General features: G+C 38.8%; 2 protein-coding genes across 4 annotated transcripts in view; both read right to left on the bottom strand.

The window, feature by feature from the left end:
- Positions 1 to 1,977: 1,977 nt before the first annotated feature.
- On the bottom strand, positions 1,978 to 6,172 carry LOC144057539 (uncharacterized). 3 transcript variants are annotated; one of them, XR_013295286.1, is made up of 4 exons: positions 5,908 to 6,172; positions 4,414 to 5,114; positions 3,246 to 3,394; positions 1,978 to 2,872 (listed from the first exon to the last, which is right to left on the bottom strand). XR_013295286.1 is itself a non-coding variant. In XM_077575231.1 (3 exons), exons 1-3 carry the CDS (start codon positions 5,935 to 5,937, stop codon positions 2,668 to 2,670), a joined length of 384 nt encoding a protein of 127 aa, XP_077431357.1. In that variant the 5' UTR covers positions 5,938 to 6,172; the 3' UTR covers positions 1,978 to 2,667. The 3 variants fall into 3 exon arrangements, 1 of the variants encoding a protein (XP_077431357.1); XR_013295285.1 differs by having other exon boundaries at positions 3,246 to 5,114; XM_077575231.1 differs by lacking the exon at positions 4,414 to 5,114.
- A 1,314-nt stretch (positions 6,173 to 7,486) lies between these two features.
- LOC144060958 (cryptochrome-1-like) overlaps positions 7,487 to 27,053 on the bottom strand; it is a 28,376-nt gene continuing 8,809 nt past the window's right edge. The window contains exons 4-15 of the mRNA XM_077580937.1: positions 26,868 to 27,010; positions 26,030 to 26,214; positions 23,462 to 23,550; positions 22,444 to 22,584; positions 21,215 to 21,526; positions 18,386 to 18,537; positions 17,267 to 17,469; positions 16,181 to 16,327; positions 13,884 to 14,000; positions 12,650 to 12,730; positions 12,301 to 12,422; positions 7,487 to 10,563 (exon numbers count right to left, since the gene is read on the bottom strand). Of these exons, the coding sequence (XP_077437063.1) occupies positions 10,555 to 10,563; positions 12,301 to 12,422; positions 12,650 to 12,730; positions 13,884 to 14,000; positions 16,181 to 16,327; positions 17,267 to 17,469; positions 18,386 to 18,537; positions 21,215 to 21,526; positions 22,444 to 22,584; positions 23,462 to 23,550; positions 26,030 to 26,214; positions 26,868 to 27,010 (1,701 nt within the window). The 3' untranslated portion in view covers positions 7,487 to 10,554. The remainder of the gene's footprint in view (positions 10,564 to 12,300; positions 12,423 to 12,649; positions 12,731 to 13,883; positions 14,001 to 16,180; positions 16,328 to 17,266; positions 17,470 to 18,385; positions 18,538 to 21,214; positions 21,527 to 22,443; positions 22,585 to 23,461; positions 23,551 to 26,029; positions 26,215 to 26,867; positions 27,011 to 27,053) is intronic.

Genomic DNA, 27,053 nt, shown 5'->3' with positions numbered 1-27,053 from the left:
AGGGACGTTCTTGCAGCATATGCTCCTTTGGATGGAAATGGAGACCACAAAGAAGGCCAGTATGAATGCAGTGTGCGGTGCCTTAAATGATATTGACATGCTCATGTCTTCAATTGAGACTCCAAACCGAAGGAAATCGAGTTTGCAGCCAAGATTGTCAGTGTGTGCAGAACAGCAACAAGAAATGCACTCTCATACAGTATCAGTTCCCGTCCCGACAGCAATGCTTGAGAAGCTGGCTCGGAGTCTCGTAAGCATGCTGATCATGACGCTGGTGAAACAGTTCCCCAAGAAAGTCAGGAAGTCGATGGGACAATGTGAAGTGCAGGGGATCATCAGTAAGGTTTATCGTGAAGTTTTCAAAGAAGACAATCTGGAATTCCTTGCTACTATGGACATGGTCACCTACGGTAAATTCATCAAGGTAGTGATCAAGGACCTCTTCCATCAGTACCGTTCTAAGAAGAAGGTCTTGGAAACTTTCAAGTCCAATTCTGATTTGTTTCGAGATTCTGTGTTGAAACATCTCTCAAACAACCTCAAAGCTTATAAAGATGGCCAAGGCAGGAGCAAAATGAAAAGATTATTTTCAGAATTATTCAACCCTTCCACACCTTGACGCCTGGATTACATATATCAGGGTTGTTTAAGAAAACTAATAATCCCCTTCTGATACGTGAGCAGATGTATGATAATTAGAATAGCCATGAAGAGACTCGGTTCCAGCTGTGCAACTATAACATCTGAAGTAAGGATGGATAGAAAACAAGGGACCATGGAAGTCACTTTTTAAACTAAATCCAGTTCATGTTTGAACCTTTTGTGTAAGAATTATCAGTACTTGTAGGTACTGCACATGCTCACCTCCCAATGGGAGTCCGTGTGGTCAGTGTGACCAATCCATGGTTGTTGTGCAACATGTGTGTCATGGGCACCGGCGGATGCCAGCTTTGACCATTTGTAGCATTAGCAACACCATTGTGTTCTAAACATACCACTACAGCTTCCGACTGTACACTTGAGTTCAATTATATGACATTGCAGAATCTACAGATTGTAAAACTACATCTTTCTACCATGGACGCACAGAGTAGCCTGGAGGTGCTGGGTTTGGCTTTGTAGACCTGAGTTTGCCAATAGGAATGGTCGTTTGTGTTCTTGTGTCAGCTAGACCAAGTATATATATAATTTATTCACAGGATAAATTGGTTTATTCTCTGCCCATTTTAGGATCAATGCATTGTGTAGGAATTCCATAGATTCATTTTTTGTCTATCACTCCGTATTGCTAAATGGCAACACTACATCCTCAAAGAGTTATTCAGGTAGGAACTAATACTTGTTTCTCAAATTGCTTTATATTTGTTAAATCAGATACTGCTCTCTAGCTCAACCGAGTAGTTAAATGGTAGATTCCCAAACTTGGGAGTTTTTGTGGTGTCTTTCTGCTAATCTTGAACTTTCTACTCAGACTGGAGTACAAGTGCTTACTGAGAGTCTCCTGTTACACCAAACCAGATACATGAATAACTAGTTCATTTCTTTCAAAATAAAGATGCAATTTAATAATCAATAAAATAAAGATGTACAAAAGTGTGCTTTATTCATATTGGAATTTTATTTTTTTTCAATATATGTCTTGGGTGTAGTGGCAATGTTTAGCAGGAAAAGGCCTGCTTTGAGCCAGATCTCAATCAAATTCTGGTACTGGATTTATTTCTTCTTCCTCAAAATGGAAGTTGTTTTAAGAGTATTGCAGGGAGCACACTATCACAACAGGTTTCATCAGCACTGATTTATTTCTCAAATAATGTCCATTTTCATCCGCTCCACCACCATTGTGATCCCACTGGGTGTCACCCCCACTATAAGTTTTGTTGGACTGCTTGTAGACCTGAAGACCCCCCCCCCACTCCTACCCCCACCCTACCAACCTCCCTCCCTCCCTCCCATCATAGACATAAGTCATAAGACACATTTTGTCTTCAGGCTGGCCTTTATCCACCAACAGAAACCACTTTCAATTTTTAGAAGCCAGCATGGGGGATTCTAACTTGGAGTATTCTCCAAAACCAATAATTTCATTTCACCTTTATAAGTCTTGAAATGAATCAACTGACTTAAATATTAATAAATAAATAAAAAATAATAGTAACTATAATCTTCCTCTCTATAAGGAGAACCGTTGAAAACCATAACTGCTATGTTATGGAAGTCACATTTCGACCAAGTTGTTCATTAAGTCAATTTGCCGGACGTAACATTTCGCAATCTTGGAGAATGAAGATGCAGCAGCTGCAAACATAGCGTGGCTTTATAGCAACTCGCTAACTCCGTAAACATCTGATGTCTGTAAACACCTGACGGAAACATTCCCCTCTCCGCTGTAATGCACTACCTGTATATTTAGTGAAGTGCACTTTTTCTTCCCATTCTACGTGAACAATTCCCCGTTGACGATTCGATGGAGACAAGCGAATAGTACCATACTACTGCGTAAGAATGATTAACAGTGGGATATTTCGGAACCCTCTACAATCACAACACAGAGAAATGCAAACCGTACCAAAGTGAGTCGGACCACAATGCTTGGTGGAAAACGGGATGTGGAAATGTCCTACTAGAGTACAGTAAGGAGAACAGCAGGTCTTGTGCCCCATGTGAAGGTCATTCCTTTTGCGTGGTAACACAAGTGCATCCCACAGCCAGCTCGTAAGGACACTTGCACCAGATATCGTTCGGCTTGTTGCGGATTCTTTTGTAGACCAAAATCTGGATGTAGATGGGCTTGGCGACCATATGCGCCACAGTGCAGTTCTTGCAGACAGCATGCTCGATGTTCTCAGGCTCCCGACCTTCAGTAGAATCCCACCTGCAATGAAATGGAACTTTATGAAGACACCAACGACACTGGGGTTTTTAGATCCCTGAATTTATCATTAAACCACCTAAAACACTAATAGGAATAAGATCTGTGAACAATTATTTTGAACAGGCCCCTTTTTCAAGATAAAACCTTTAAGAGGAAGTCAACAAAAGCTTGACAATTTAACATCATCTGTGTCTGTCGAGAACACCTGCTTATGATTGGGGCTCATTCGGTCGAATTCCTTAGTGAGTGCCTTGAACTGAACTGAATGGCATAAAAAGGTCCAGAGACTCTTCTAGGCCCTTGATTTGAGTTCTAGGATTAGCTCCTTGAGTGAACTTTTTGTCTGGTGTCAGTAGCAAGAAATCCAACTCACGTCAGTTCCCAGGGAGCAACCGAAGAACCTCCCAAATCTGACACATGTCGGAAGTGCGTGTGCTGAAGTTTTTGTGTAGACGTGCACTTGTTTGGACACACAGGTGAGCTGCACACCGTCCCCAGTACGACCAGTAACAGCTGGAAACCCTAGTAAAGAAAACGTAAATAAAAAGCACAAGAGTCGCATCATCAGTATAATCCCTTGAGAGTTCATATGTAGCATAAAAGCTAGCTGAGTATTAGCATTCAAATTTATGCAAAACGATAACACTGGAATGGAGCTGACTTGTTATTTTTAGTTTTTTGAACGAACAAAAACTGGACCTGTGCTATTTTTTTCTCTATGCGTTGCAGGATCCATTGGAGGCACAATGGGATACCCGCTACACATTCAAATAGCACTACAGACAGTACACAGCTGAGGTGATGGTCAAGGTTGTTTTCTATAATTTCAGGGTTAGGGTTAATAAAGCGTTTGCAATGGCAGCTTTGACTAAAACCAAATCAGTCACCTTACTCCGCTCAGTGTCGGCTAGCAGATAATGTTTGCTAGCTAACAATATTTGCCTATATCTCCATGCAACGGCCCGAGTATGCAAGATGTCCTTCCGCATTATTTCTTGTTGTTTACCACTAAGAACAATTTGTGAAGCATATTTTCTAAATATATAAGTACCCCTTGCAAATTTTTTAAGGGTTTTGAACCCAAAATACACTAGCCACAAAAAGTTAGAAATATTCAGGTCAGGGCAAACCTAAAAAGCAAATAACCTAAGTGAATTTAACTTAACAGTTTCTAAACGTTTAACTTTTTAAACTTTGCACATATTCAACTGTTTAATGTTACAGTTGTTTTTTTTGCAAAACTTATTGTTCTCGAACAAGGATGTGAAAGGCAAAATCCACAACAGTCGTTTGACCCATTTCAATTACTAGGCCATTCTGTGACTCTTGTAGTCTCTCTGTTGCAACCTACTGATAAGACTCAGTGGCCGCTTAAAGCCTTGCAATAGTACCTTTCACCTCGAAATTTCACCCAAAACGTCAATGACTCAAACAACATAACAACATAAGGATGACTGAAAACCTAGCTAGATTTTTAGCATTGTTTCTCGACTCCAAAGCAAAAGCTCGTACCAACAAAACAAAAAAGGCTCTGTACTCACCATAGTTACGCTGGCAGTCATGTTGATGTCAGAATAGTTGATTCTTAAAAGATTAGAACCGATTAGACGTACAAACATCGAATGGCTGTCTGACCAGGCAGTTGCTTCTTTTTATATACCCTTCCATGCCCGTGACGCCGACATGCATTTGCATGGAGAACTGACCACAGGAGGGTGGGTTATGGTTCCACAATCCAAAGCAACTTTTATCTTCTTTTCTTTTTTTAATATATATATATATATATTTTTTTTTTCTGGAGAGCTCAGTATTGTTCATTCAGTAATTTTACCGATTTCACATGTCATCATCATTGCTCTCTCTTTTTTTGTTGTTTTCTTTTGTATGTGGGTGAGTATGTGTGCGTGTGTGCGTGTGTGAGTGTGTATTTATTAGTTCACCTCAAACCTATTAAAAAATCCCATACCGTTCACCTAAACCAAACACTTCCAGCCAGAGTCATGAGGCCGTCAGGAGACCCGAGGAAGGACCAAAGAAAAGAAAGGAAAATGAAATCCAGCACCGACCAGACACCACCCACCAGGCCACCAACCAGAGTCCTTCACCAACCCCAGAAACATCTAAATTCCAACAAATCAGGGAGTCCTCAAGAGACCAAAGGAGAGACTGAGGAAAGGAAGGAAGGAAGGACAGACGAAGCAGAGTGAGATCCACAGACACCAGCCTCCACCGATTCAATGACCTGAGGAAGAAGCAGATTGTGTCTGAGTTTTTTTTATCTTCTTATTGATTATGCAGGTACACGTAATCAAGATGCTCAAGCTAGTTGGGGTCCTATTAGATAATACACTTCGGCTACTGCTACGGTATGTTGTATTCTCAACATACTTAATCATGCATGCCTAGCTTGCGGTAGGTAATTTGTAGATACCTCTGGATCAATAAATCTTTATAAATGATGTTTAATTCACATACAGGAACACATTGGTAGAACAGAGGATCGTATGTCTACCTCACAGTTCTGGAGCTCTGTGTCCGGCCCTGCTGTGTGACGTAAGCTTGTTCCCTGTGTTTGCAACGGTTTTCTCTCACCAAGCGTGTTAGCTTCATCCAAGAAATTCTCTATACTTATGAAGGTGTATTGGCTAATGGTATGATAATGGTTGATTGACAGGCAACCAGTGTGCACTTACGCATGACGTTAATAAGGGCAACCACTGTAGAGAATGGGTGGATGAATGAGAAACAATGTTACATTTTATGATACTAGGCTTTGTTCTGATTTTATTTTCAAATGGTTCATGCTGGTCTTAGGTTAGATCACTCATTTGAAAAAAACACTATTGATTTGATCACATCAATGTACATTTTTTAAATATAATCACAGGTCTTGTTATCACTAATTACAGGAGGCTGACGTGTTTCTCTGCCATCTTTCTGGTACGGATACCCGAAGGAGAAGAACTTCGCTAACTAATTTAGCCCTGGTGATGCTTGCAACTAGCAATGGACCCAACGGGTCGAGCGCCATTTACCTTCCACATGTGGTTGTCGTCGCGTCCCATGATTCAGGCTTCCGCCGCCTGTATCCCTCTGCTTTGTTCTTGCTAGCGTTTACTAGCTTCTCCCGCTAGCCGTTCATGTTAGCCGCTCTGGCTAATTTCTGCTTGCCGGGCTAATTACTCACCCAGCCAACTCAATATCTCTCGCTGGGTTGGTCGCTCGCTCGCTCAATCCAAATAATAATTGCTACTAATTGGTGGTAGGCTTGCCAAGTGTGGTCTCTCTGAGACACGTAGTGCGTGCGCCTCAAAATTGTTGCATTCTATTATAATACACACGCTGTACCTTTAATGAAGAATAAAACAAAAATTGGAAAAACATTTTTGTGAAAAATGAAAAAAATGAAAATGAACTGAAACTGCATCTCACGTTTATAATACTAACGATAATTACTATCATACATGAGCTTCCTGGATTCATTTTGGTATTGCTGTACCTCCAGAAGAACCAAAATATGAAATATATGAACCAAATGTTCTATTTTGGTGTTATTGAATTAGCTACATTTTAACTCATTCACTGCCATTGACGACTATAGACGTAAAAAATTAATTAGAACTATTTCCATTAGTTTAACATTGTTTCTACTTTTGTTAACAAGAGTATGAAAACCTATACTTTTTTATTGTACATTTAGAACAGATATAAAATTGGTGATTAATTGTGAGTTAACTAGTGAAGTCATGCGATTAATTATGATTAAAAATTTTAAGCGCTCGACGCCCCGAATTCTTAATAATCTTTCAGGATTCAGGCGTTTGCTGTGAGTCAGCTAGCAACACTCTTGTTTGGAGGCAAACAGCGCAGACTCACATTGGCCTGATTTCCATGTGTATGTGCTGGTGTGTGTGTGTGTGTGTATGACAGAGTGTGTCAGGGATTCCAGGTAATAATGAGGGAGTCACCGGTCTTCCCTCAGGAATTTACAACATGTGAAAAAGGGGAAGTCCGAGCTGTGACCCGCTGAGGTGCAATGAGTAAAGATGTGACATAACCAACTTTGAGCAACTTAAAAAGTAGATGATGTTCAAAAACATTGGGGTTCTTTCTCCAAAATTAGAACAAGCAGATTTGACTTTAAAAATGTTGCCGCTGCCAGACTTGTGAGATAAAAGAAAAATGTTTTACAGGGGCAACAATGTTTGTCTTTAATCTCAACATTCGTTATTATTCTTCCCGATATATTTTGTATATTGAAATGTCTTGGCTGCCCAGCTTCCAGCAGTGTGTGTTTGATTTTTTCTTGTCCAATCAAAATTCAGTTTCTATGTGTTACCATGACACCGGCGGGGCCTTCAATGCCATAAGTGGTGACCCATGACACATACACATAACTAGCTATGGCTGTTTTTTTTTTTTTTAAATACTAATTGGCTACAGATTCACCTCTCTTGGTCTTAGCGAAAGCTTATTTTATCAAGACGACATCTTGGGGGGGAAAAAATGGGCTAATTGCTGAATTCATAACCCAAAGAATGCACCTCAGTAAAAAAAAAACCAATGGAGCAGTTTGTCATGACATGGCGCAAACGTTCCTAAAGAATTCAAATGTCAAGTCAAAACCATGTTTTATTTGCTGTCATGATGGCAATCAATCACAAACAAGGCCTTACACATCACGAGGCTGGACAGACAACAAGCGCCAGTTTACAGACACAGTCGATCGATGGCATCGGCGGAAGAATTGCACGTCACCACGTTCCAGCTCATTTCAGGCGAGACACTAATAAGGCCACCGGTGAAATGAAATGGACGCCAACGTCATTCCTCCACCGTTGTGCCATACTGGGCCGCAAGATGACAAAACTCAAAGAAAAACATTTACTTTCTCTTTCAATGTGATCAAAGCTACAAAAACAAACCGTTTCAATCCTCAAGAGAACACAGAATTATTATACAGATACACAATAGTTTGACGCCCACCTTGCTCCCCCCTCCTCCAAAAAGAGATAGTGTCTTCAACTCAATAAAAAACCCAAAATAGTCTGCGAGTCACCACATGATCTGCTGCCCCAATCTGCATCTTTGGGATACAATGGAAACAAACCACCAGTCAAAAAGGGTTTGTGGGTTGGAACATTCAGTGTTGAATATATGGATCAATAATTATACTATGTACAGTATGGAAACAAACCTGACTTGAATAAAACCATAATGCTTTTGGCCCATGTTGGCTTCTGGAGTACTGTTACAGACACACTCAATCTGAACTGTGAAACAAACAAAACTGTGGCCCGGGCAGCGCACACACATTTTATTGTAGGCGCTGGCCTATGAATCCAATGTATCCCCCCCACACCCCCACACCCCCACACCCCTTCCCCCTACCTGACTGCAGATTGGTGCTCCAAGTAGACCTGTTGAAACATCCCGCTAAATGACCATGAAGCACGTTTTGTGCAGTATAAACATCCGCTTGCATCCTAGAAGGTGAAATGCGTACATTCTCGGGTTTGATTCCGAAGCACAGCGGCGGACTTTCCGATGTATTCACAGACCGTCCAGGTACCCAATGTCAGCCATGTTTGTGAGGGTTATTAGTTGAATTCAGGCACCATTCCAAAAGTTTGCAACAAACTCAGGACGTCAATTGTCACAAAGTCGCCTTGTTGACGTCCTTCATCGGGTGGTTGGACTTGGTTGTGAGGAATGTTTGCTTCAAACACAAATTGTCTTTATTTTTATTTCTTTTTTTGATGGTTATTTTATATGAAACAGTAGGAAAAAAAATGGGGCCTTGGAGATGACCCTCGTCCTTGAAAAGATCTTAGCAAGTGGGGGGACTGCGAAGCATTTCGTGTCGCCGAAAATGTTGCACAGGCTCAAGTGTCGCTGGTCTTCACAACGTTTTAGCAACGTCAGGGGAACCACTGAGGTGGAAATGTGACACGGCAAAGATCAACAAAAATGCAGATGCTCACTTGAAAATGACATCACCGGGAGTTGGCAAAAGTTCATAACTTTTTTTTTTTTTTAAGGGTTCCAAAAATTTGGTTTGAGGTCGGGGCCAAGCCAATATGTGAACCTCAACTTTGTCTGTATTATTTTTAATGCATTTAGACATCTTCTAGTCAGGACTCCCATGGGAAGTATAATCTTATGGACAGTGATGACTTAATAATAATAATATACCCAATAGAGTATCTAAAACTGTTGATTTGTATTGTTATTTTAATATTCTTTTTGGGAAAAATAGTTTAAAGTCACTAAATATAGTGAAAATGTCGCTAAGTTGGCAACATTGCAGACAAGTCGTAGCTCTTGCTCGGCTCGCTACCTCGCTTGTAACATCCACATAGATACATAAAATAATAGCACAATTTTCAAAATAAAAGCATCATATATTTTACATTGTATTTTGGACTCCATGGTCTCTGTAAGGGCCAATCAGATACAAAGGCCGGGCCGCCCCCCTGAGCTGTACTTTGCCCAGATCTGATATACAGTCTTGTCTATCAATAGCTGGCATGTCTCTCTCTCTCTCTGTTTTTTTTTTTTTTTTAATAAATATCTGATCCGATTAGCTAAACTACACAAACACATTGTAAGCAGCTTTTCAAGGTCACCAATGGAAACTGTGTGTTGCCATTCGTAACCCAATGTTGCTTTTAGCTGCCAACACAATACATTATTATTAAAACATAATTCAACTGCGATGATTCCATCACCATAACACCGCAGGGGTGTCAAACTCATTTCAGTCATGGGCCACATCGTAGTTATGGTTTCCCTCGGAGGGCTATTGTGACTGAACCCATATAAATGTATGATGGCCTCATACAGTCATACATACATAACAGATAGATGGATAACTACTACTACTAAAACAAAGTTTGACTCTTTTTTTCAAATTATTTTAAAAGAGGGATTGGCTATAAAAAGAAAAAATGTTTGCAAAACCTTAATGTTATTCAAAGTGGAGACAATTTGGCCTTAACTCATTCACTGCCAAAAACGTTAAATAACGTTTAGTAAAATCATATGGAGGAGTGCCAAAGACGTTAAAAGACGTTTTTTTCAAAACAGAGGTGAAACTAACCATTTTCTATTGTTGATTACTGAAAAACAGAATAAGGTAGAAACAAACTTTTTTTTCTGATGAAAGATGAGAGTACAATTTTTCATTTGGTAGTATGTGTGTTTCCATAGTCCAAACACATAATTTTCTGTGGACCTTGAAAGATCAGTCAAAAATGCTTAAATCGGCTGGCACCCACGGCACCCGTTTTCTGAAAACGTCTGGCAGTCAAAGAGTTAAGTTTGACACCTGTGCTAGATGCAACCAGGATGAATTATGTTCTGAGTGTGAAATATGCATGAAAAGCTCTTTTCTATAAATAAATATTGACAAGCGGACGCAAAAATGATTACTCGGTGCTCCCACAAATGAAGATTTTCATTCTAGTTCTATTTTTTTTGGCTTTAGTTCTATTACAAATAAATAGGTGCGATTTGTTTGTTGAGGCTTTTTGGCAGGTCTGTAAGCTACTAAGGTCAGAGGTCAACCAGACTCCCTTGGTAAATCCGAGCCTTGAATCACATTTTCACCTCTGTGTTCACCCTGAGAGTTTCCGACTGAGAATGTGTGCGGTACGGAGGACCTCGTGCGATGCATCCTTTCAGGTGGTCTGCAGAACACAAAGCAGGACAAGCAAAAATGATAAAATTAAACATAGGCTTAGAAAATCTTCAACTGCAATGCAACAGGCAAAAATATCTGATTTCCACATTTGAATTTTGGTAACTTCATTAATATTTCAAAGTTTAGCTTTTTCTATTCATTTCTTCCACCCTATTCTATGTCTCAATTTATACTAGCTTACCACAGTGCATTGTCAGCCAAGTAACGCCAATTTATACATCTTATACAAGTTGCATATTGGTCCATTTCATGTTCCGTTCCAGTTTGACAGAATATAATGTGTACAAATGTATCCTGAAGAAAAATGCGTGTGAGGATTCATGTAATCGAAAATTGTAGCTATCTGTTGAAATTGCACCTTGTTAGGTGTGATGGAAACAAGATACTGATAATAATCAAATATAATACAAAGTGTTGTACAAATGTGCACATTTATCCAGATTTGCACTAATGTGGTTCCTTCCAATGTTTTAGGCATTAGATTTATCTCGCAGAAACATCTACACTAACAACCCGTACATACTGTACATTAAGCATTGTATGTGAAATGTCAACATTTTAGAACTAAAAATTGGCGACTCCAGCGAGTCCCCTTTTCTTCTTCTCATGGAAAACACGAGCGAACACCACCACTGTTTTCCATGGATAGTGTTTTGGATCTGTCAAGCACAGCAACAGCACTTTGCATAGAAGTCCCCACTCCCACGCGTGGCGGCCTGGCTATAAATAATTGTTGGCACAGCAACAACCTCCGCCCCTTACAAATACTTAAACTTAAATGCTACAATAGAAACACCTATCAAGGTGGTGTTGTTTTTTTGTAATGGGTTAAACTTGTTTGTTTAAATCGTCATCTTGCTGTTTTGTTAAAGAGTTAAAGATAGCGCCATGTTGTAAATACTGACTGCTTTTGTAAAGTAGATCCTCTCTGTTTGCAGTGTTGTTAATGCTTTGAACTATGGAAACTATTAAAAGGAAAAATAAACTCACAAATCAATACAAAAAAAGATTAATCACCCAGCTCTAATTTAACTGTACAACGCGCAACATGTTAACTCATTCACTGCCATTGACGTCAAAAATTCATTTGAACTATTTCTATTAGTTTAACATTTTCCCCCACTTTTGTTAAGAGTATCAAAACCTAGAAAAAAAATAGTGTACATTTAGAACAGATGTAAAATTTTTAGTTAGCTATTGAAGTCATGCAATTAATTACAATTAAAAAATGTAATCGCCTGACGAGATTCCAAAAAAGAAAGATTATTAAAAACTAGGAGCGGCAGGCGATTATAATTTTTAATCATAATTAATTGCATGACTTCACTAGTTAACTCACGATTAATCACAAATTTTATATCTGTTCTAAATGTACAATAACAAAAATTCTAAGTTTCTTGTTAACAAAAGTGGAATAAAAATGTTAAACTAATAGAAATAGTTCAAATTGATTTTTGACGTCTATAGCCGTCAATGGCAGTGAATGAGTTAAAACCCACTGAACATTGTTCGTAGACATGCTGTATCTTAACTGTCATCTGATCAGGTTGCCACTTGTTGTTCGTGTAAAATCTTAGGACACTTTGTTGAATTGGTTCCACAAGAAGAATTTGTGGAGCAGCTGGAAAGTTAAGGATGAAACTTCCATTTAGGTATTCTGATTCCACATGAGTTGAGTCGTAGATGTCACAGGTGACAAATGGCCTGCACTCTCCCAACTGACCTGTGCACTCTGCCTCAGCATCTTGTGTCTTGAGCAGGACGACGGGTCTTCCTCCCCCGAACCCTCACGTTCCGTCTCCCGTTCGCGTTTTCCTGTGATGCCGCCTCTGATGTGAGAAAGTGCTGAAGATAAAAAAATTGGGGAGGGAAAGGGAACAGAGAAGATGAAAAGGAGAAAATAAAAGTGATCTTAAATTCTTTTGGAATATCAAACCATAATGTGACCAAATGTTCCGGAATTTTACCACCACAGAAGAGTACAAGTGATAATACTTTTACCAGTAAAAATACTTTTATCAGTCACCATTATAGTCAATGTTGATTTCCTTCAGTATGTACCAACATCCTACCTGGTTGCCGAGGCACAGCAAACTCATGATGCAGTCGGCTATTGGTGACCACTGTGTTGTTTTCTGGTACTGCATGGTAACCTGCAAGACAACATCAAAGCTTACTACTTACTAGTTTTTTTTAGGGACGATACCGATACCAATTATTACTAGCCAAGGAGACCGATAACCGATATCTGGAGCCGATATTTAATTTCAGTAAGAAATATTGGCATTAATTTTTTTTTAAATATAAATTCCAACTCTTACCTTTGTTGGAATGCTTTAAAACATATGTTTATTGAACAACCTTTCAAATTTGCAAAATGTAAATTTTTCAAGAAAAAAAAAATCTTAGACAATCATCATATATGTTTTAAAATTCTAAAAAAACTTCAGAGAGCTCAATATCAAATTTCCTAGGGTCAGCAGCATCTTTTATAAAGCTAACTGAAAATCGAAATATATTGTTTCCTGCAAGGTCAACACAGTTTTATATGGATCTATTATCAGTAGGGATGCAACGATATCCAAACATCACAATAATAACATATCTGCTTATAGAGCCACAGGAGCTGCCAGCCATATGTGCGTCTATGTGGAATCGTCTCTCATCCTAAACTAACTTGCGCTGCACTAGGCAGGAGCTGCGGCTGGCTAGCTAGCACAGCTAACCACTCTCCTTATATTGTTGGAAACTGCTCCTCTAAATCACAAATCCTCACCTCTAAGGCGGCAAGAAGCTACACTTCTGACAAGAATCGTTATCGTGAAAGGAGGACAAGAAGTAGCTAATTAGGCAACTCACCAAGCAAGAAAACAGAACAGGGAAAGATGGCGAATCACGGCTAACTGCTAAGCTAACCCGAAATATAGAACAGCAAAACACCAGAACTCCATGGAAAATAATATAACAGCTGCACAGAAAACACACACTAACTCAGCCAGGAGAAATGTACAGAGTTAAAAATGTATAAGATCAGTAACCATATTTTTGATTTGATTTTTAGATTTTTGCGTTTGTTTGCACTATTGTACACTAGTGCTGAGGTAAAATTTTGAGTTTTGAAACCTGTTTTTTGTTTAGGACTTTTTGTTTAGTATTATTAATTTAGGTACACTAAGGAACTACATAACCCATTCAAAAATGCTTCCATTATAATTTTTATACTACCAATTATGTTTATGACTCGACAATTACTGTGAAGTGTAGGGCTGGGAAACAAAGTCGTCCAACTCGGTTGTGTCGACCCACCGTGCTGCGGCACCATTGGCTGTAGTCGCTGCCCCGACTGTTCCTTGCTGTGAAAGTTGAGAAGGATGCTCCCGCTGCCATTGCCCTTAGCGACAGAGCCGCCTGACACTCCAGGAACTAGAATAGCAGGGAAGAGGAAGATTGAAGCGGGTTGACGTCCAGGAAACGCCCATATGAAAAAGTTTTCTACAGATTGCATATGAATTTTATGAATTACATGTGGATCATATATGCCGCAAAACACCCATATACAAAATGCATACAATTTATATATCATGTTTGCCATATAATTATGCTACTAATGTTCATACATGTTTTCTTGTGCAAATGATATATGGCATGCCATCATAAATGCCAACTAGTGGTGAATGGTGACATCCAATGAGCACATCTGTTTTTAAGTATATTTACGTAAGAGTTTGGATATTTTGTATTTTGGTTTTTAGACAACCAACTATATTTGCTCTTTGATAAATCAAGATAAATACAATGAAAAGTCAAATATTCACGAAATGCATTTATGAATTACATGTATTTTGGTTTTATTAACCTTAAAAACACACTTTCATATTCTCACACTTTTATTACAATGCAACAAAATATATTTTTTTGTAACAATAGTATGTCAAGATATTGTTGTGGACTTTGTGGATTTTTGGGAGTTGATTTTAACTCCTGAAGTGTAATCTTAATATTTTCAGTGTTAAATTGTGTCCAATGTAGCAGTTACATATTAAAACTGCAGAGATTGTAATTAATTTGCACGGGCACTTCTCCTCTTTTCTTTCTCCTTGCTTGTCGCAGGAAACATTGACATTTGAACAAAAGTAATTTGGGCACATGAAGTCATTTACACTCTCAGAAGAGACTTCCCTGCAAAAACTGGACTGTTAAAGTTTGGGTAAACATTTCAGTTATTATTAGTAGTGTGAAGCCTGGACAAAATAAACGGACCAAGCAGACGGTCCTTCTCAGTCCGTGTATTAGAAAAACTTAATGACAGGCTTATGTCTTTACAACAGCCAACCTACAATGTGGCTGGATAGCTCAGTGGTTCGGTTCTCACACTTTGGATCAAGTTACTCTCGATCGAATCCCTGTCATGGCAATCTTTTAAGAGTGTTACTAACATATTAAAAACATATATAAATGTCCTAAATTACTTAGAAATAATTGACTAGAATTACAAACCCAAATTCCCCAAAAAGTTGGGACACTATACAAATTGTGAATAAAAACTAAATGTAATTATATGGAAGTGCCAAATTTCAATATATTTTTTCAGAATAGAACATAGATAACAGGTTAAAAGTTTAAACTGAGAAAAGGTATCATTTTAAGGGGAAAATATGTTGATTGTAAATTTCATGGTGCCAAAATTTAGGAAAGGATGCGGGTATTGAAATGGCCAGCCTGTAGTCCACTTCTTTCACTTCTACAGCGCATCATAAAAGGTGCAACAAAGAAAGCCCAAGACAGTTAAATAGTTAGAGAGACGCGTGTTAGACAAGAATGGGACAGCATTCCTATTTTGAAATTTGTCTCCTCGATCCCTAGACGTTTACAGACGGGGAGGGGATGCCTCACAGTGGTGAAAATGGCCTTGTCCCAACTTTTGGGAGATTTGTTGACACCATGGAATTTAAAATCAACATAGTTTTCCCATAAAATGATCCATTTTCTCACTTTAAACTTTTGACCTGTTCTCTTTGTTCTATTCTGAATAAAATATAAAAATGTGGCACTTCCACATTATTGCATTCAGTTTTTATTCACAATTTGTATAGTGGTCCAACTTTTTTGGAATTGGGTTTGTAGATATTAAATGTAAGTGATTTACTATCCATCCATTTTCTTAACCGCTTGTTCCTCACAAGGGTCGCGGTGGTGCTGGAGCCTATCCCAGCTGGCTTCGAGCAGTAGGCGGGGTACACCCTGAACTGGTTGCCAGCCAATCGCAGGTGATTTATATCAAGTTTCATACATTTCTATAAAATTCATATATGCATTTTGTTAAATAGTTACTTGTATCATATATAAAACATTTTAGATTTCATATATAAAACATATGCAGAACTTGTAATATTTACATAAGAGTTTGAAAATCCCATATATGATTTATGGGTTCTTTTTGGTATGAAAGGGGCCATAATTGCACAGAAATTTTACATGACATATACAGTCCTTATAAGGATAATTCTACTCAATTTATTTAAGGAATATATGATGCTTGTCATATATAAATCATTTAGAATTTTTTCATATGGGCGGTGTCAACACAGTGTCTGTGCACTTACTGTGGTGAGCGTTGTTGTTGTTGCTGTTGTTGTTGCTGTTGTTGCTGCTGCTGTTGCTGTTGGTCCCCGGCTGTTGTTCTCCAGGAGAGTAGGCCATCATTCCTCCATTTCCGTTGCCGTTGGTGGATGGAACGGATGCTAGTAGGCCTGAAAGACATATACAAATATTTAGAATTGAATGATCAGAGTGGTTATCAATGATTAGCACAGCGCTGAGTCAAAAGTGCAGACCGATATAATCTTTGACTCCAGATTTGGGGCGCTTGAATTTCTTAAAATTTACCAATGTTTTCCTGCCGATCAATAGAGAACGGATCATTGTAACTTTTCTGGTGGTCTATCCTTTTATTTGGTAGATTCAATATAAAAATGATCATGGAACACAATATTCTGTGGGTTAAAAAATTACAAATTCTCAAAGATCAGTGGTGCTCTGGGGTTGTTAGTAGTGCAAATGACTGGCATTAAATGAGTTAACATTATCATTCAACGTCAGTTGCTAATTGACTTTTCTGTTGCTCTTGACAATGAAATGGGTAGTGCACTGTAGAGGTGGCATTAGCTAGCAGGTTAGCCATTATGTTTTTGCTAAAATGATTCAAAGACAACCAGTGCAATGCCCTGATGAAAGTTTTGGTTTGACCGTTTATCCTTCAAGAAGTCGCTACTACACTGGCAGCAGGCAGTCTTGCGATCTTCTCTGTACCATTATTTATCACATCCTTCTCACCCACATGTTCCACCATAATTAAGATTTGGGAATTTTCCGTTCCGATTAGTGGTAATCACTTGCTCTCGACCACCTGGAAGTACCATCGTGCCCATTGTTTGCAACAAGGTCTATTGGGATTAAATTTAATTTGGGTTTGGATCTGCATGGATTTCCCAAATTGTCTCGATTTCTCAGTGAATAATTGCAGCAGACATACTCGACAGAAAATGTATGAATCGTTTACGTTTGGCAAAGGTCTCAGACTCTCATATTTACAATCATATACTCATATTGACTGTAAATTAGCAGGATTATGCCAAAAAATGTGAAAGAGTTCATGTACTCACAATATTCAAAATCATAAATATTCTCACCCAGTCCTCTGTAACGGCTCAGCTGCTGGTAGATCTGCTTCATCCTCTCAATGTTGAGCCGACTTGCCTCGGCGTGGTGCACCATTGGTTTCGGGTAGTGGACGCCGATGACACACTTGGCGGCCACTTGCACTGACTCGGGTGCATTCCACGGGTCATATATGAACTTAGCAGGGAAGGCTCGGAGGACAGGTAAGTAACGTCTGAAAGCACAGGGAGACATTCGATTTGCCGGCATGTGTCAACAGGATGTAGATGCTCACACACATGCACGTGTGTATACAGTGTGTGGGGAATGATACCAGGAAATACATTTCCGCGGTGTCCGATCGAGTAAATAATATGGTCACAACTGGTCACCATGATATCGTCATTCACAATCATATATTGCCATTTCCCTTTGGAAAATAATAGATGCGCTAGGTGGCTGACGTACAAGCAAAAAACAAAAAAAGCAAAAAAACGCCTGCCTTTCTTCCTCCCCTCCCTCTGCTCGGGCCGCTGACCGATGGTTGGAGACCACCAATGTTAAGCAGCATATATACAGTAATCTGTTACAGGCCCAGGTCAAAATCCCTTCCTCTTTGACCTTTTCAGGAACCCCCAACCAAGACTCTCCCTAAATTTTCAATGTTGTGATACTGTACTTTGAGTTTTTTTTTTATCCATTTGTAAATGAAATGGATTTTAAACATCAATGACAGTGTGATTGTCTTAAACAGGGATAGGTAACCCTGGTCCTCGAGAGCCGCTGTCCTGCGAGTTTTAGATGCCTCGGGTGATTCAAATAATCCGCTAATCAGCAAGCTTTGAAGACGCCTGGTAAGGATTTTTTTTTTTTTAATCTAGTGATTCTAATAATCATTCTCGTTACTGTAGTTCATTTATCAATCCAATGTAGTTATGCATCTGTTAATTTCAGTTTGTAGTCATAAATAACTTATGGAGAGTGCTGACAAAGAACCTGCTTGAAAAAAAATCACTTGTAACCCAGAAATACACATGAAGCTGTTTAGCAAGCTAACATGAAATAATCTGTCTTGAGGAGAAATTAATACGTGGAACTCTATTTTTGAATACTTGCTGACATCAACGGCCTGTGCCAGGAGAGGGACCCACCTGATGAAGTCACCATTGGGGTCTGTGCGCCGGCCAAAGCCCACAGGACAGTAGCAGTGGAAAAATTGCTGGAAGAAGGAACTACAGGATAGCCACATCCAACTGCCGGCATTCACACTCCAGTCGGCGTCAAGAAGCAGCTCCTCGAAGACCTGTAGCACCACAAACCGAAGTGAGCAGGACTGACTCAACTGCATACAATAATGACAAGTTAGCTGGATACACCTGAAGTGACTTGCTCAAGAGAAAAATAAAGAAATTAGCTTTCCATGTCTGTAAATCAAAAACACTTCGCTTCATTCACTAAATATTACTCTGTGTTGAATTTATGTACGCTCCTGATATACACTTCTGACAATGTCATTTATGTTAATTATGCAAAATGGCGCCCACTCTGTCTTCAATTTAACTCTGGTTTTTGTACAGTTTTTGACACATGCAGCAAACTGGTTGGGACTAAATTGACTTCACCCACTGGTTAAGCTTTGTTTGTTACAGATTTAGAAACAAAGCAAAATAATATAGTGAGCATGAACATAAAGGACTCTATTTGCCATGCCCAGTGCAAGTCAAGCATAATGTGCGCAGGGGCGGGCTGGACTGGGTTTTGGTATTTTTGCAGACGCGCACGGCTTGTTGCAGATAAAAACGGGCGTGAACGCTGCAGACTTGATACATTGGCAATCAAAGCGGGTCCTCCCGTTAAAATTGGCGTGCAAGAGGTGCACAGGTCCATGACATAGGGGAGGACATAGGGCAGGAGGTCGAAGCGCGCTGTTTATCAAGAACTACAAGTAATTCACCGCAGGCAGATCATGTAAGAACCACCTTCCACCCTCATCGTTTGTGTCCGTGTGCACCCCCTAAACCAGTGGTTTTCAAATGGGGGTACGTGAAGGCACTCCAGGGGGTACATGAGATTTTAAAATATATTTATTCGGTTCATTGACAAATGAAAAATTCAACATGGTCAAAAACAAGACAAACTTCCAAAATCCCATACATAAATATACAACCGAAAGGGTTTAGGCAGAAGCAAAAGCTTGTCAAAATAAGAAATAATCAATAATTAAATAATTGTATATTTTATATATCACCAAATTTAAACAAGTCGCCACAAGGCGCTCCACGGCAAGGTCTAACCTTGCACGTGCCCTCTGAGCAAGCACAATGGCAACAGTGTTAAGGAAAAACTCCCTACTTCATTTTCAATTGTAGGAAGAAACGGCAGGCAGACCGGGCTCAGAGGATGACCATCTGCCCTGGTCATTCTAACAGCAGTAAAACAATACAGAGTACAATGGTGCGGTTTAGAACACAGATCATCCAATAGAAAAATGAAATCATGAACAATGGAAAAGAATACCAAACATTCAACACACATCAACTTCATTACGCTGCTAAAGAAATCTATGATCTGTCTTTCCATAGTATAGCTCATTATCATACCATCCTTACAAAGTTTTTTCATCATACTGAATGACCTACAGGTTTTGATACTTTCAGAACAGTTGTTCCACATATTGACACCTTTTACTGACACACTTTTGACATTTGTACGTATTTTTTATTTTTATTTTTTTTAAATAGTATGGATCCTCTGAGATTATATTCTTTGTCTCTGACTTTAAACGTCTGGATACTTTGTGGTAACTGTCCATTTAAACATAATTTGGAGTGTGTTACGACTTACTTTGTCATTAAATTTTTGTATATTTAACTGAATAAAAAGTGGATTGGTTGGTTCTCTAAACGTTTTTTGACTAACAATTTGTATTGCTTTCTTTCGCAACAAGAAAATTGCATTTGTATTTGTTTTGTAAGTGTTTCTCCAAACCTCAATACAGTAAGTCAGATATGGAACTACGAGTGAATAATATCATATTTTAAGGGAGTTTTGGTTAATAAAATGTTGTGCCTTGTATGAAAGAGCAATAGAGTTAGAAATGTTCATTTTGACATAGTTTATATGAGATTTCCAAGATAATTTACTATCGATTATTACCCCTAGAAATTTAATTTCGGTCACAGTATCAATTTCAACCTCATTCATTTTAATCTTTCTGTGTTCATTTGATGCCCGATTTCCAAAAAGTATGCATTTTGTTTTCCCAGTTGGTATGTAGTGATAATTTGTTTGCAATCATTTCTTAACAATTTGTAATTCATTTTCAACTATATCCAGGAGTTGTCTCAGGTGATCCCCACTTAAAAAACAACAACGTTGTGTCATCAGCAAATGAAACACCCTTCAACGAAGTGGTAACCAAATGTAAATCATTAAAATATATATAAAAAAAAGGTAAAGTTCCAAGAGCTGATCCCTGTGGAACACCACAAGTGACATTAAGCATCTTTGAATTTGTGTTGTTCATATAAACAAACTGTTACCGTTCTTCTAAATAACTACTTCATAGGCCAGTCCTCTATTACCATACCTATGCAACTTTAACAAGAGCAATTAATAATCAATAGTGTCAAAAGCTTTTTGCAGATCCAAGAAAATTCCTACTGAATATTCATTCCTTTCAGTAGCATTTGCAATCTGTTCAACCAAATCGATCAGGGCAAATGAAGTAGTCAGTTTTTTTTATAATATAAACAATATAATGAAGATGCCACCAAATTATCAGGTGCTCCAGGAAACGCCTTTGGTAAATAAGACGAGGCTAGCATAAAAATCTAGATGCGTCAAATGTGTGTCGTCTACGAATATAGAGCCCTAAGACGGGTCAAATTCTACTTTCTTTGTAAAAAAATTTACCACCTCATAAGAAGCCTACAGGTCCAATTGTTAGTAGTGGTGGCTAACATCCAATTATATCTTACCTTCATCCCTTCCTCCCAGCTTATCCACAAGTCCCCTCTGGTGAGGAAGCATGCCACAGCATGGCGAGCCAGGTGATGGATCCAGCCCTCCTGCCTCAGCTGAGTCATGATGGCGTCTATCCAGGGGAAGCCTGTCTTGGCCTCAGCCCACTTGGCGAGCGCCTCAGGATTTTTGTCCCAGGGGATACGGACACAGATGGGGTTCCCCTCCATCTTGTCGAAGCGCGGGTTGTTGGTCGCCGCTGTGTAGAAGAACTCTCGCCACAGTAACTGTCCGTAAAGCGAGAGAGGAGGGGAACTGTTCTTTTTCACCTGAGAAGAAAATATTGGAAGCAGTTTAATAAGTAGAATTTAATAAGTAGGACATTAACACATTCACTGCCTTTGACGGCTATAGACGTCCAACATGTATTTTAACTATTTCTATTAGTTTAACATTTGTTTTCACTTTTGTTAACAAGAGTGTGAAAACCTTATTTTTTTTAATTGTACATTTAGAACAGATAAAAAAATTGTGATTAATCGTGAGTTAACTAGTGAAGTAATGCGATTATTTACAATTAAAAAATGTAATGGTCTGACGCCCTTAATTTAAATTAAAAAAAATGTTTGAATCGCGTCAGGCAATTAAATTTGTTTAATTATAATTAATCACATGACTTCAATAATTAACTCACGATTAATCACACATTTTATTTCTGTTCTAAATGTATAATACACATATATATATTTTTTAGGTTTTCATACTCTTAATAAAAAGTGGAAAAAGTGGAAAATTAGTAGAAATAGTTCAAATGAATTTTTGACGTCTATAGCCGTCAATGGCAATGAATGAGTTAATAACAGACAAAAGGATGAAATAAAGAGAACTCCCACAACAAAATTATACACTAAATGTCAGCATAACATTACTAACTCTTATCCAGGTGTCAAATAAGTTTACCACTGCTTGTTTTAGAATGTAAAAACAATGAAGTCATCCATTTGGTTTTTAGCCAGTGTGCAGGCAACTTCCTGCTTCATTGAGGACAACACAAAATGTTACACTCATTATTGGCATTAGACCGGGCAATATTGATTCTTTAATTATTCCACTTATCACTCATAGAAATCCCCAGATCACTGAATTCCACCGCCAACCATCCATGTCCCCTTTACTATTTACAATCTAGATGGTTCATGCTCAGTAATCGAAAACAACAATCCTGATCTCTGAGATGACTGCCCACCTTGCGGTAGAGGTCCGTGAGCTTGAAGTAGAAAAGGCGACAGGAGAGGCAGCCGAAGCGCAAGTAAGGGCTGAGGCCTGTTGGGCTTGCCAGCAGCGAGTTGGCGTTCATCCTCGGACGTTCAAAGTTTGCCACCCATGCCTGGAAGGTGCACAAGTAAACCAGGGGCGGGGAGGTGCAGAGCATCCCACAGCAACCAACGGCTATGTCCACATATGCATGGGTATTTTTTTCTTAAAAACAAACTTTGTTTCCCCACCTTGGGGTTTGAAAACAAATCTCCACATCAAAATGCATATCAAAGCCAGATGGCATTGTAACACGTAGCTCAATGCCACTTTAGGAAGGTATTTTAGGAAAAGGCCCATTAACAGCAATGGAAGAAGGGGGCTGACAGTACAATGAGTTGAGTTGTGTTTGAGTTAAAACCACAATAGCTAGAAAAAAAATTGGTTCGGGTCAGAAATGTTGCACTCAATGCAAAATCCATACAAAGAATCAATTATTTTACTGTCGCCCCAAAAATACGAGCAAAAAAATATATTTTCCTACTTTTTTATTCATTTACTTTAAATAAATACCCGTTTGTGCGTTTGTGGACATGGCATGACACGTCATTCCAGAAAAAGGGTTGTACCAAAGTGAAAACTTCTGAATTGGAGAAGTGCAAATCGGGACAAAACGACGTACAGTGAATTTGCGCTATTAGTGGTGTATATGGACCGGGTCGGACTGTGAATGGCGAAAATCCATGTACAGTTGACACACATTGAAATGCATTGGAATTTTTTTCAAACACAATATTATATTAAACATTTATTTGTATTTTTTTTTCTCAGACAAGTGTTTGTACATTTGCCTTGAACACAGAGGTCGGACTAGAGAAGCACTAAAAAGGTTATGTCCTACTTCCCAGTTTTCTGGAATGCACTGTTGAAAGTCTTTGTGGATATTCAGGGAAATCTGTCTCTTCACAAATACAACAACAATAATAATAATAAATAAAGACAACCCTCACCTTTCTTTCTAAATGGCGCTCTATTCTGGTCAGAGCCTCCGTCTCTCCTCCTGGCCACACAGCTGTTGGCAGGCCCTCGGTGTCAAAGCCTGAATACACGAAGAACAATTAATCCAGCAATGTAATACCTCGTAAAAAGGCACATTTTATACAATTTAAAACAGTGGAACACAGCACAATTTGAGATATAACAGCCATGATAGGTTATCAATAAAGTACTTTTCTCACAATGCGATCATGCTCATATGTTTACATAACCCTAGGGTATGTAAACGTCCAAGCACAACTGTATACATATCGTCATGCAAACACAAACGACAATTGACAAAGAATACTACTACTCTAATGTAAGTGACTCAGTTGCTGTAATATTAGTAATTCTTCATAGATGATAATGAATATCTGCCTGTGAGTACTGTTGTATTATCTTCCTTCGTGAGTTTTTCCAACATTTGTGTTTGATTTTTGCTTTGAGGTTTGTAAAACTGTGCCTATCCATGCTAACTGTTAGCATGTTAAAATCATTTTACATCATGTTAGCATTAAGCTAGCAGGGGCCGTTCTTATGTTTCTCAGACAAATTAGTGATGTTGCAAAAGCAACACAGAATAAATTCAGCCATTGGCATGATTTATATTAAGTGACAAAATTTGTTCTCTCAAGACGTACAATTCCAAAGTGAAAGCAAAGAAAATACATGGAATGGGGACAACCTCGCTTCAGAATGAGACCTCTTCGAATTGTGGATAAAAATCAGATTGGACATCTGCCAACTGGACTGCAGCATTAATGTACAAAATGGATGTACACCCCGTCAATGCAAGTAATTGCACTCAAAGGTTTGGACACGATTTTTTATTCAATAGCATGAAAATGTTTGTCCAAACTATTAACAGGTGGTGTGCATATAAATATACACAATCCCTCATGATGATACTCGTATCGGCACATGGGTACACAGTTTGCACCTTGTCCAGGTGGAAGCAGCAGATGGCTGCCAAGAGTGAATGTGGTTTTACAGAGGCTAACAGCATTACTATGTTCAAGGCTATTTTAAGAGACAAACAGCCTGACCTCTGCTTAACAAGCATAAGAAACCTTAAATATACTTTACTGACACCTGACTTGGCCCAGGTGGAGGCAAAGCAAGTCTGTGCTCTCAATTGAGCCAAACCATCTGTGAATGGAAAGCAGACATCTGGATGGAAGCTCAGAGGAAGATGAGCTGCTACACAATTAATCCAATAGTCAGATTTAGACCAGCAGCGTCTTTAAATACCAAAATGTGTCCTGACAGATGGACTTAATTCCACAACGGTGTTTAGCTACCACAAAAGAACATCCAGCCATTTTCTACTGCTGATCCTGCTCAGGGTCACAGGTGAGATGGAGCCCAACCCAGCTGACTTTCAATGTTTTGTGATTTCTCTATGTGGACAGCGGTTGTAGAATTTATTTTTCTCTTGCATGACAATCAACTATGCTCAAATGTACGGAAGAGGATTAGGGCCAGTGAAGAGAGAAAAAAAGTTTGGCAGGATTCTCACGTCATTCTCAGAATTAAAGTCAGAATTCTGACTTTAATCTCAGGATTCTGATTTTAAAGTGAGAATTCTGACTATAATCTCAGGATTCTGACTTTAAAGAGAGAATTCTGACTTTATTCTCATAATTCTGACTTTATTCTCATAATTCTGACTTTAAAATGAGAATTCTGAAAATTAAGTCACTTTAAAGAGAGAATTCTCACTTTATTGTCAGAATTCTGTAATTAAAGTGAGAATTCTGACTTTAAAGTAAGAATTGACATAATTCTCACTTTAAAGTGACTTAATTCTCAGAATTCTTACTTTAAACATTAGGTACACATTCAATTTAAAGTTTTGAAAATGGTGAAAGAGCCATTCCATTTCAAACATTTGTAATTTGGAAAATTTATTCAAAATCTGAAAAAACCCCATCTCTAATGTATTGTGTACAGCTTCTGAAGCTCCACTGTATTTCATCTCAATGTCCAACATCATAATGGCACTGTGGGTTGTGGCTTATAAAGAGTACAGTAATCCCCCGCTATATCATGCGTCACATTTCATGGTCCTGCTATAATGCCGATTTTGTTTGTGTTATTTAAGCAGTTATTGTAGATTTTCTTCTAATACTGTTTGTACAATATTGTTGTGTTATTCACTGCTTTTGCTCGCTCAATACATTTCGGGTTTAAATGTGTTTGCACTGTTTTAAAGGCGTGTTTAAGCACTTAAATAAAACAGTTAATGCTAAAAACAAAACAACAAAAAAACATACATAGGTGTGCATTAAAATAAGTTTTTGCTAAATCACTACAAAATGATTGAATTATTTTCTTTGATTATGTTTTTAAGATCACGATAAGCCAAAATCAAAATCATGATTAAATTTCAATTAGTTGCCCATCCCTATCACATTCTTTTTTTTCTTCTTTTTTTTTTTTACTTATAGTGAACTGCAATTATTTTTTCCAATAAAAAAAAAGAAAACTATACAACAGAACAAGTGACAACAGGTGTTTCTTTGTGGTGTTTTTCTCACCAAGTTCCTCCAGAGACGGAACCCCATATTTGTCTCCATGGTCGTCCATGATGGGGGTGATGCAGTTGGCCATCAGGCTGTCTGACAGAGTCTCAACAGGCATCTCAGGAGGATCCAGGCGACTGATCAGTGTCTGGAAACGCTTGTAGGTAAGAGGTGGTTGGCCACTGTTCAGTTCTATGATCCTGGTGGGTAAGGGAAGAGTTAGAGACCATCATTCAGCGCAGTTCAACATGGCTTGACAACATGCTGCTGACCGCGGTGGGGCAAAAAGTAGACGTTGGGGAGATAAGCTGAGGGTTTTTTGTTATTGCTTAGCCCAATGCCTACTCCAGTGTCACCATAAATGTAGTCACTGCTATGTTTTTTGTATCGTTTTTTTGATCAAGAATGGTGAGATGCACAAGGAGGATTTGAAAAGAGAAGACTAAATGTTGTCCTTTTTTTTTTTAAAAGAAGAAGTTTAAAATCTGTTTCTTCTTCCGGACTATCAGTACGCCCACTTTTAAAGGGAATGAGATGAGCCACTTTGGTTGGCGATGAATCAAGTCGGCTGTGTTGACGCCCACAATGGCACAAACGGGCCTTTTTTAACTGTGCCTGTTACCAACACTCCAATTAACACTTGGTCTAACCCACCTGCGCGCAAATTTATTTAGCTTGCCACGCCTGACTTGGGCTCGTCATAAAAATAGAGCCCTTAAGTGTTAAGCTGTACCCCTCATAACAAAAGAGGGCACACACTGTTTCCAATGGCAAAGGTTGACAAATGTCAAGTTAATAATAATAATAATAATGTTTTGAATGACAATCTAGAAGTGTCAGGTTTGCAACATACTTGTCCAGGTCATACAGAGTGTGTGAGGTCTTGACGATGACCTCCACTCCTGCCTCCATAGCCAGCTTTTTGATGGCAGCATCTCTCTCTTTTCCAAAAGGCTCCGAGTCGTACTCAAAGGTCAACCGAGAGATCTTCCACTCCTGTTGCAGACACAACACACACACACACACACACATCAATGCT

Source organism: Vanacampus margaritifer, chromosome 1 (assembly GCF_051991255.1).
Source record: "Vanacampus margaritifer isolate UIUO_Vmar chromosome 1, RoL_Vmar_1.0, whole genome shotgun sequence".
Lineage (NCBI taxonomy): Eukaryota > Metazoa > Chordata > Actinopteri > Syngnathiformes > Syngnathidae > Vanacampus > Vanacampus margaritifer.
Note: the sequence above shows the minus strand (reverse complement) of the source record. Positions and strands in the feature narration are given on the sequence as shown.

Excerpts from the sequence above, each read along its gene's own strand:
- LOC144057539 (XM_077575231.1), bottom strand. The coding sequence starts at position 5,937 with ATGGGACGCGACGACAACCACATGTGGAAG. Across the intron at positions 3,395-5,907 it reads ACGACAACCACATGTGGAAG|GGTTTCCAGCTGTTACTGGT; the intron begins GTAAATGGCGCT and ends TTTCTTTACTAG. Across the intron at positions 2,873-3,245 it reads GTTGCTCCCTGGGAACTGAC|GTGGGATTCTACTGAAGGTC; the intron begins GTGAGTTGGATT and ends ATTTCATTGCAG.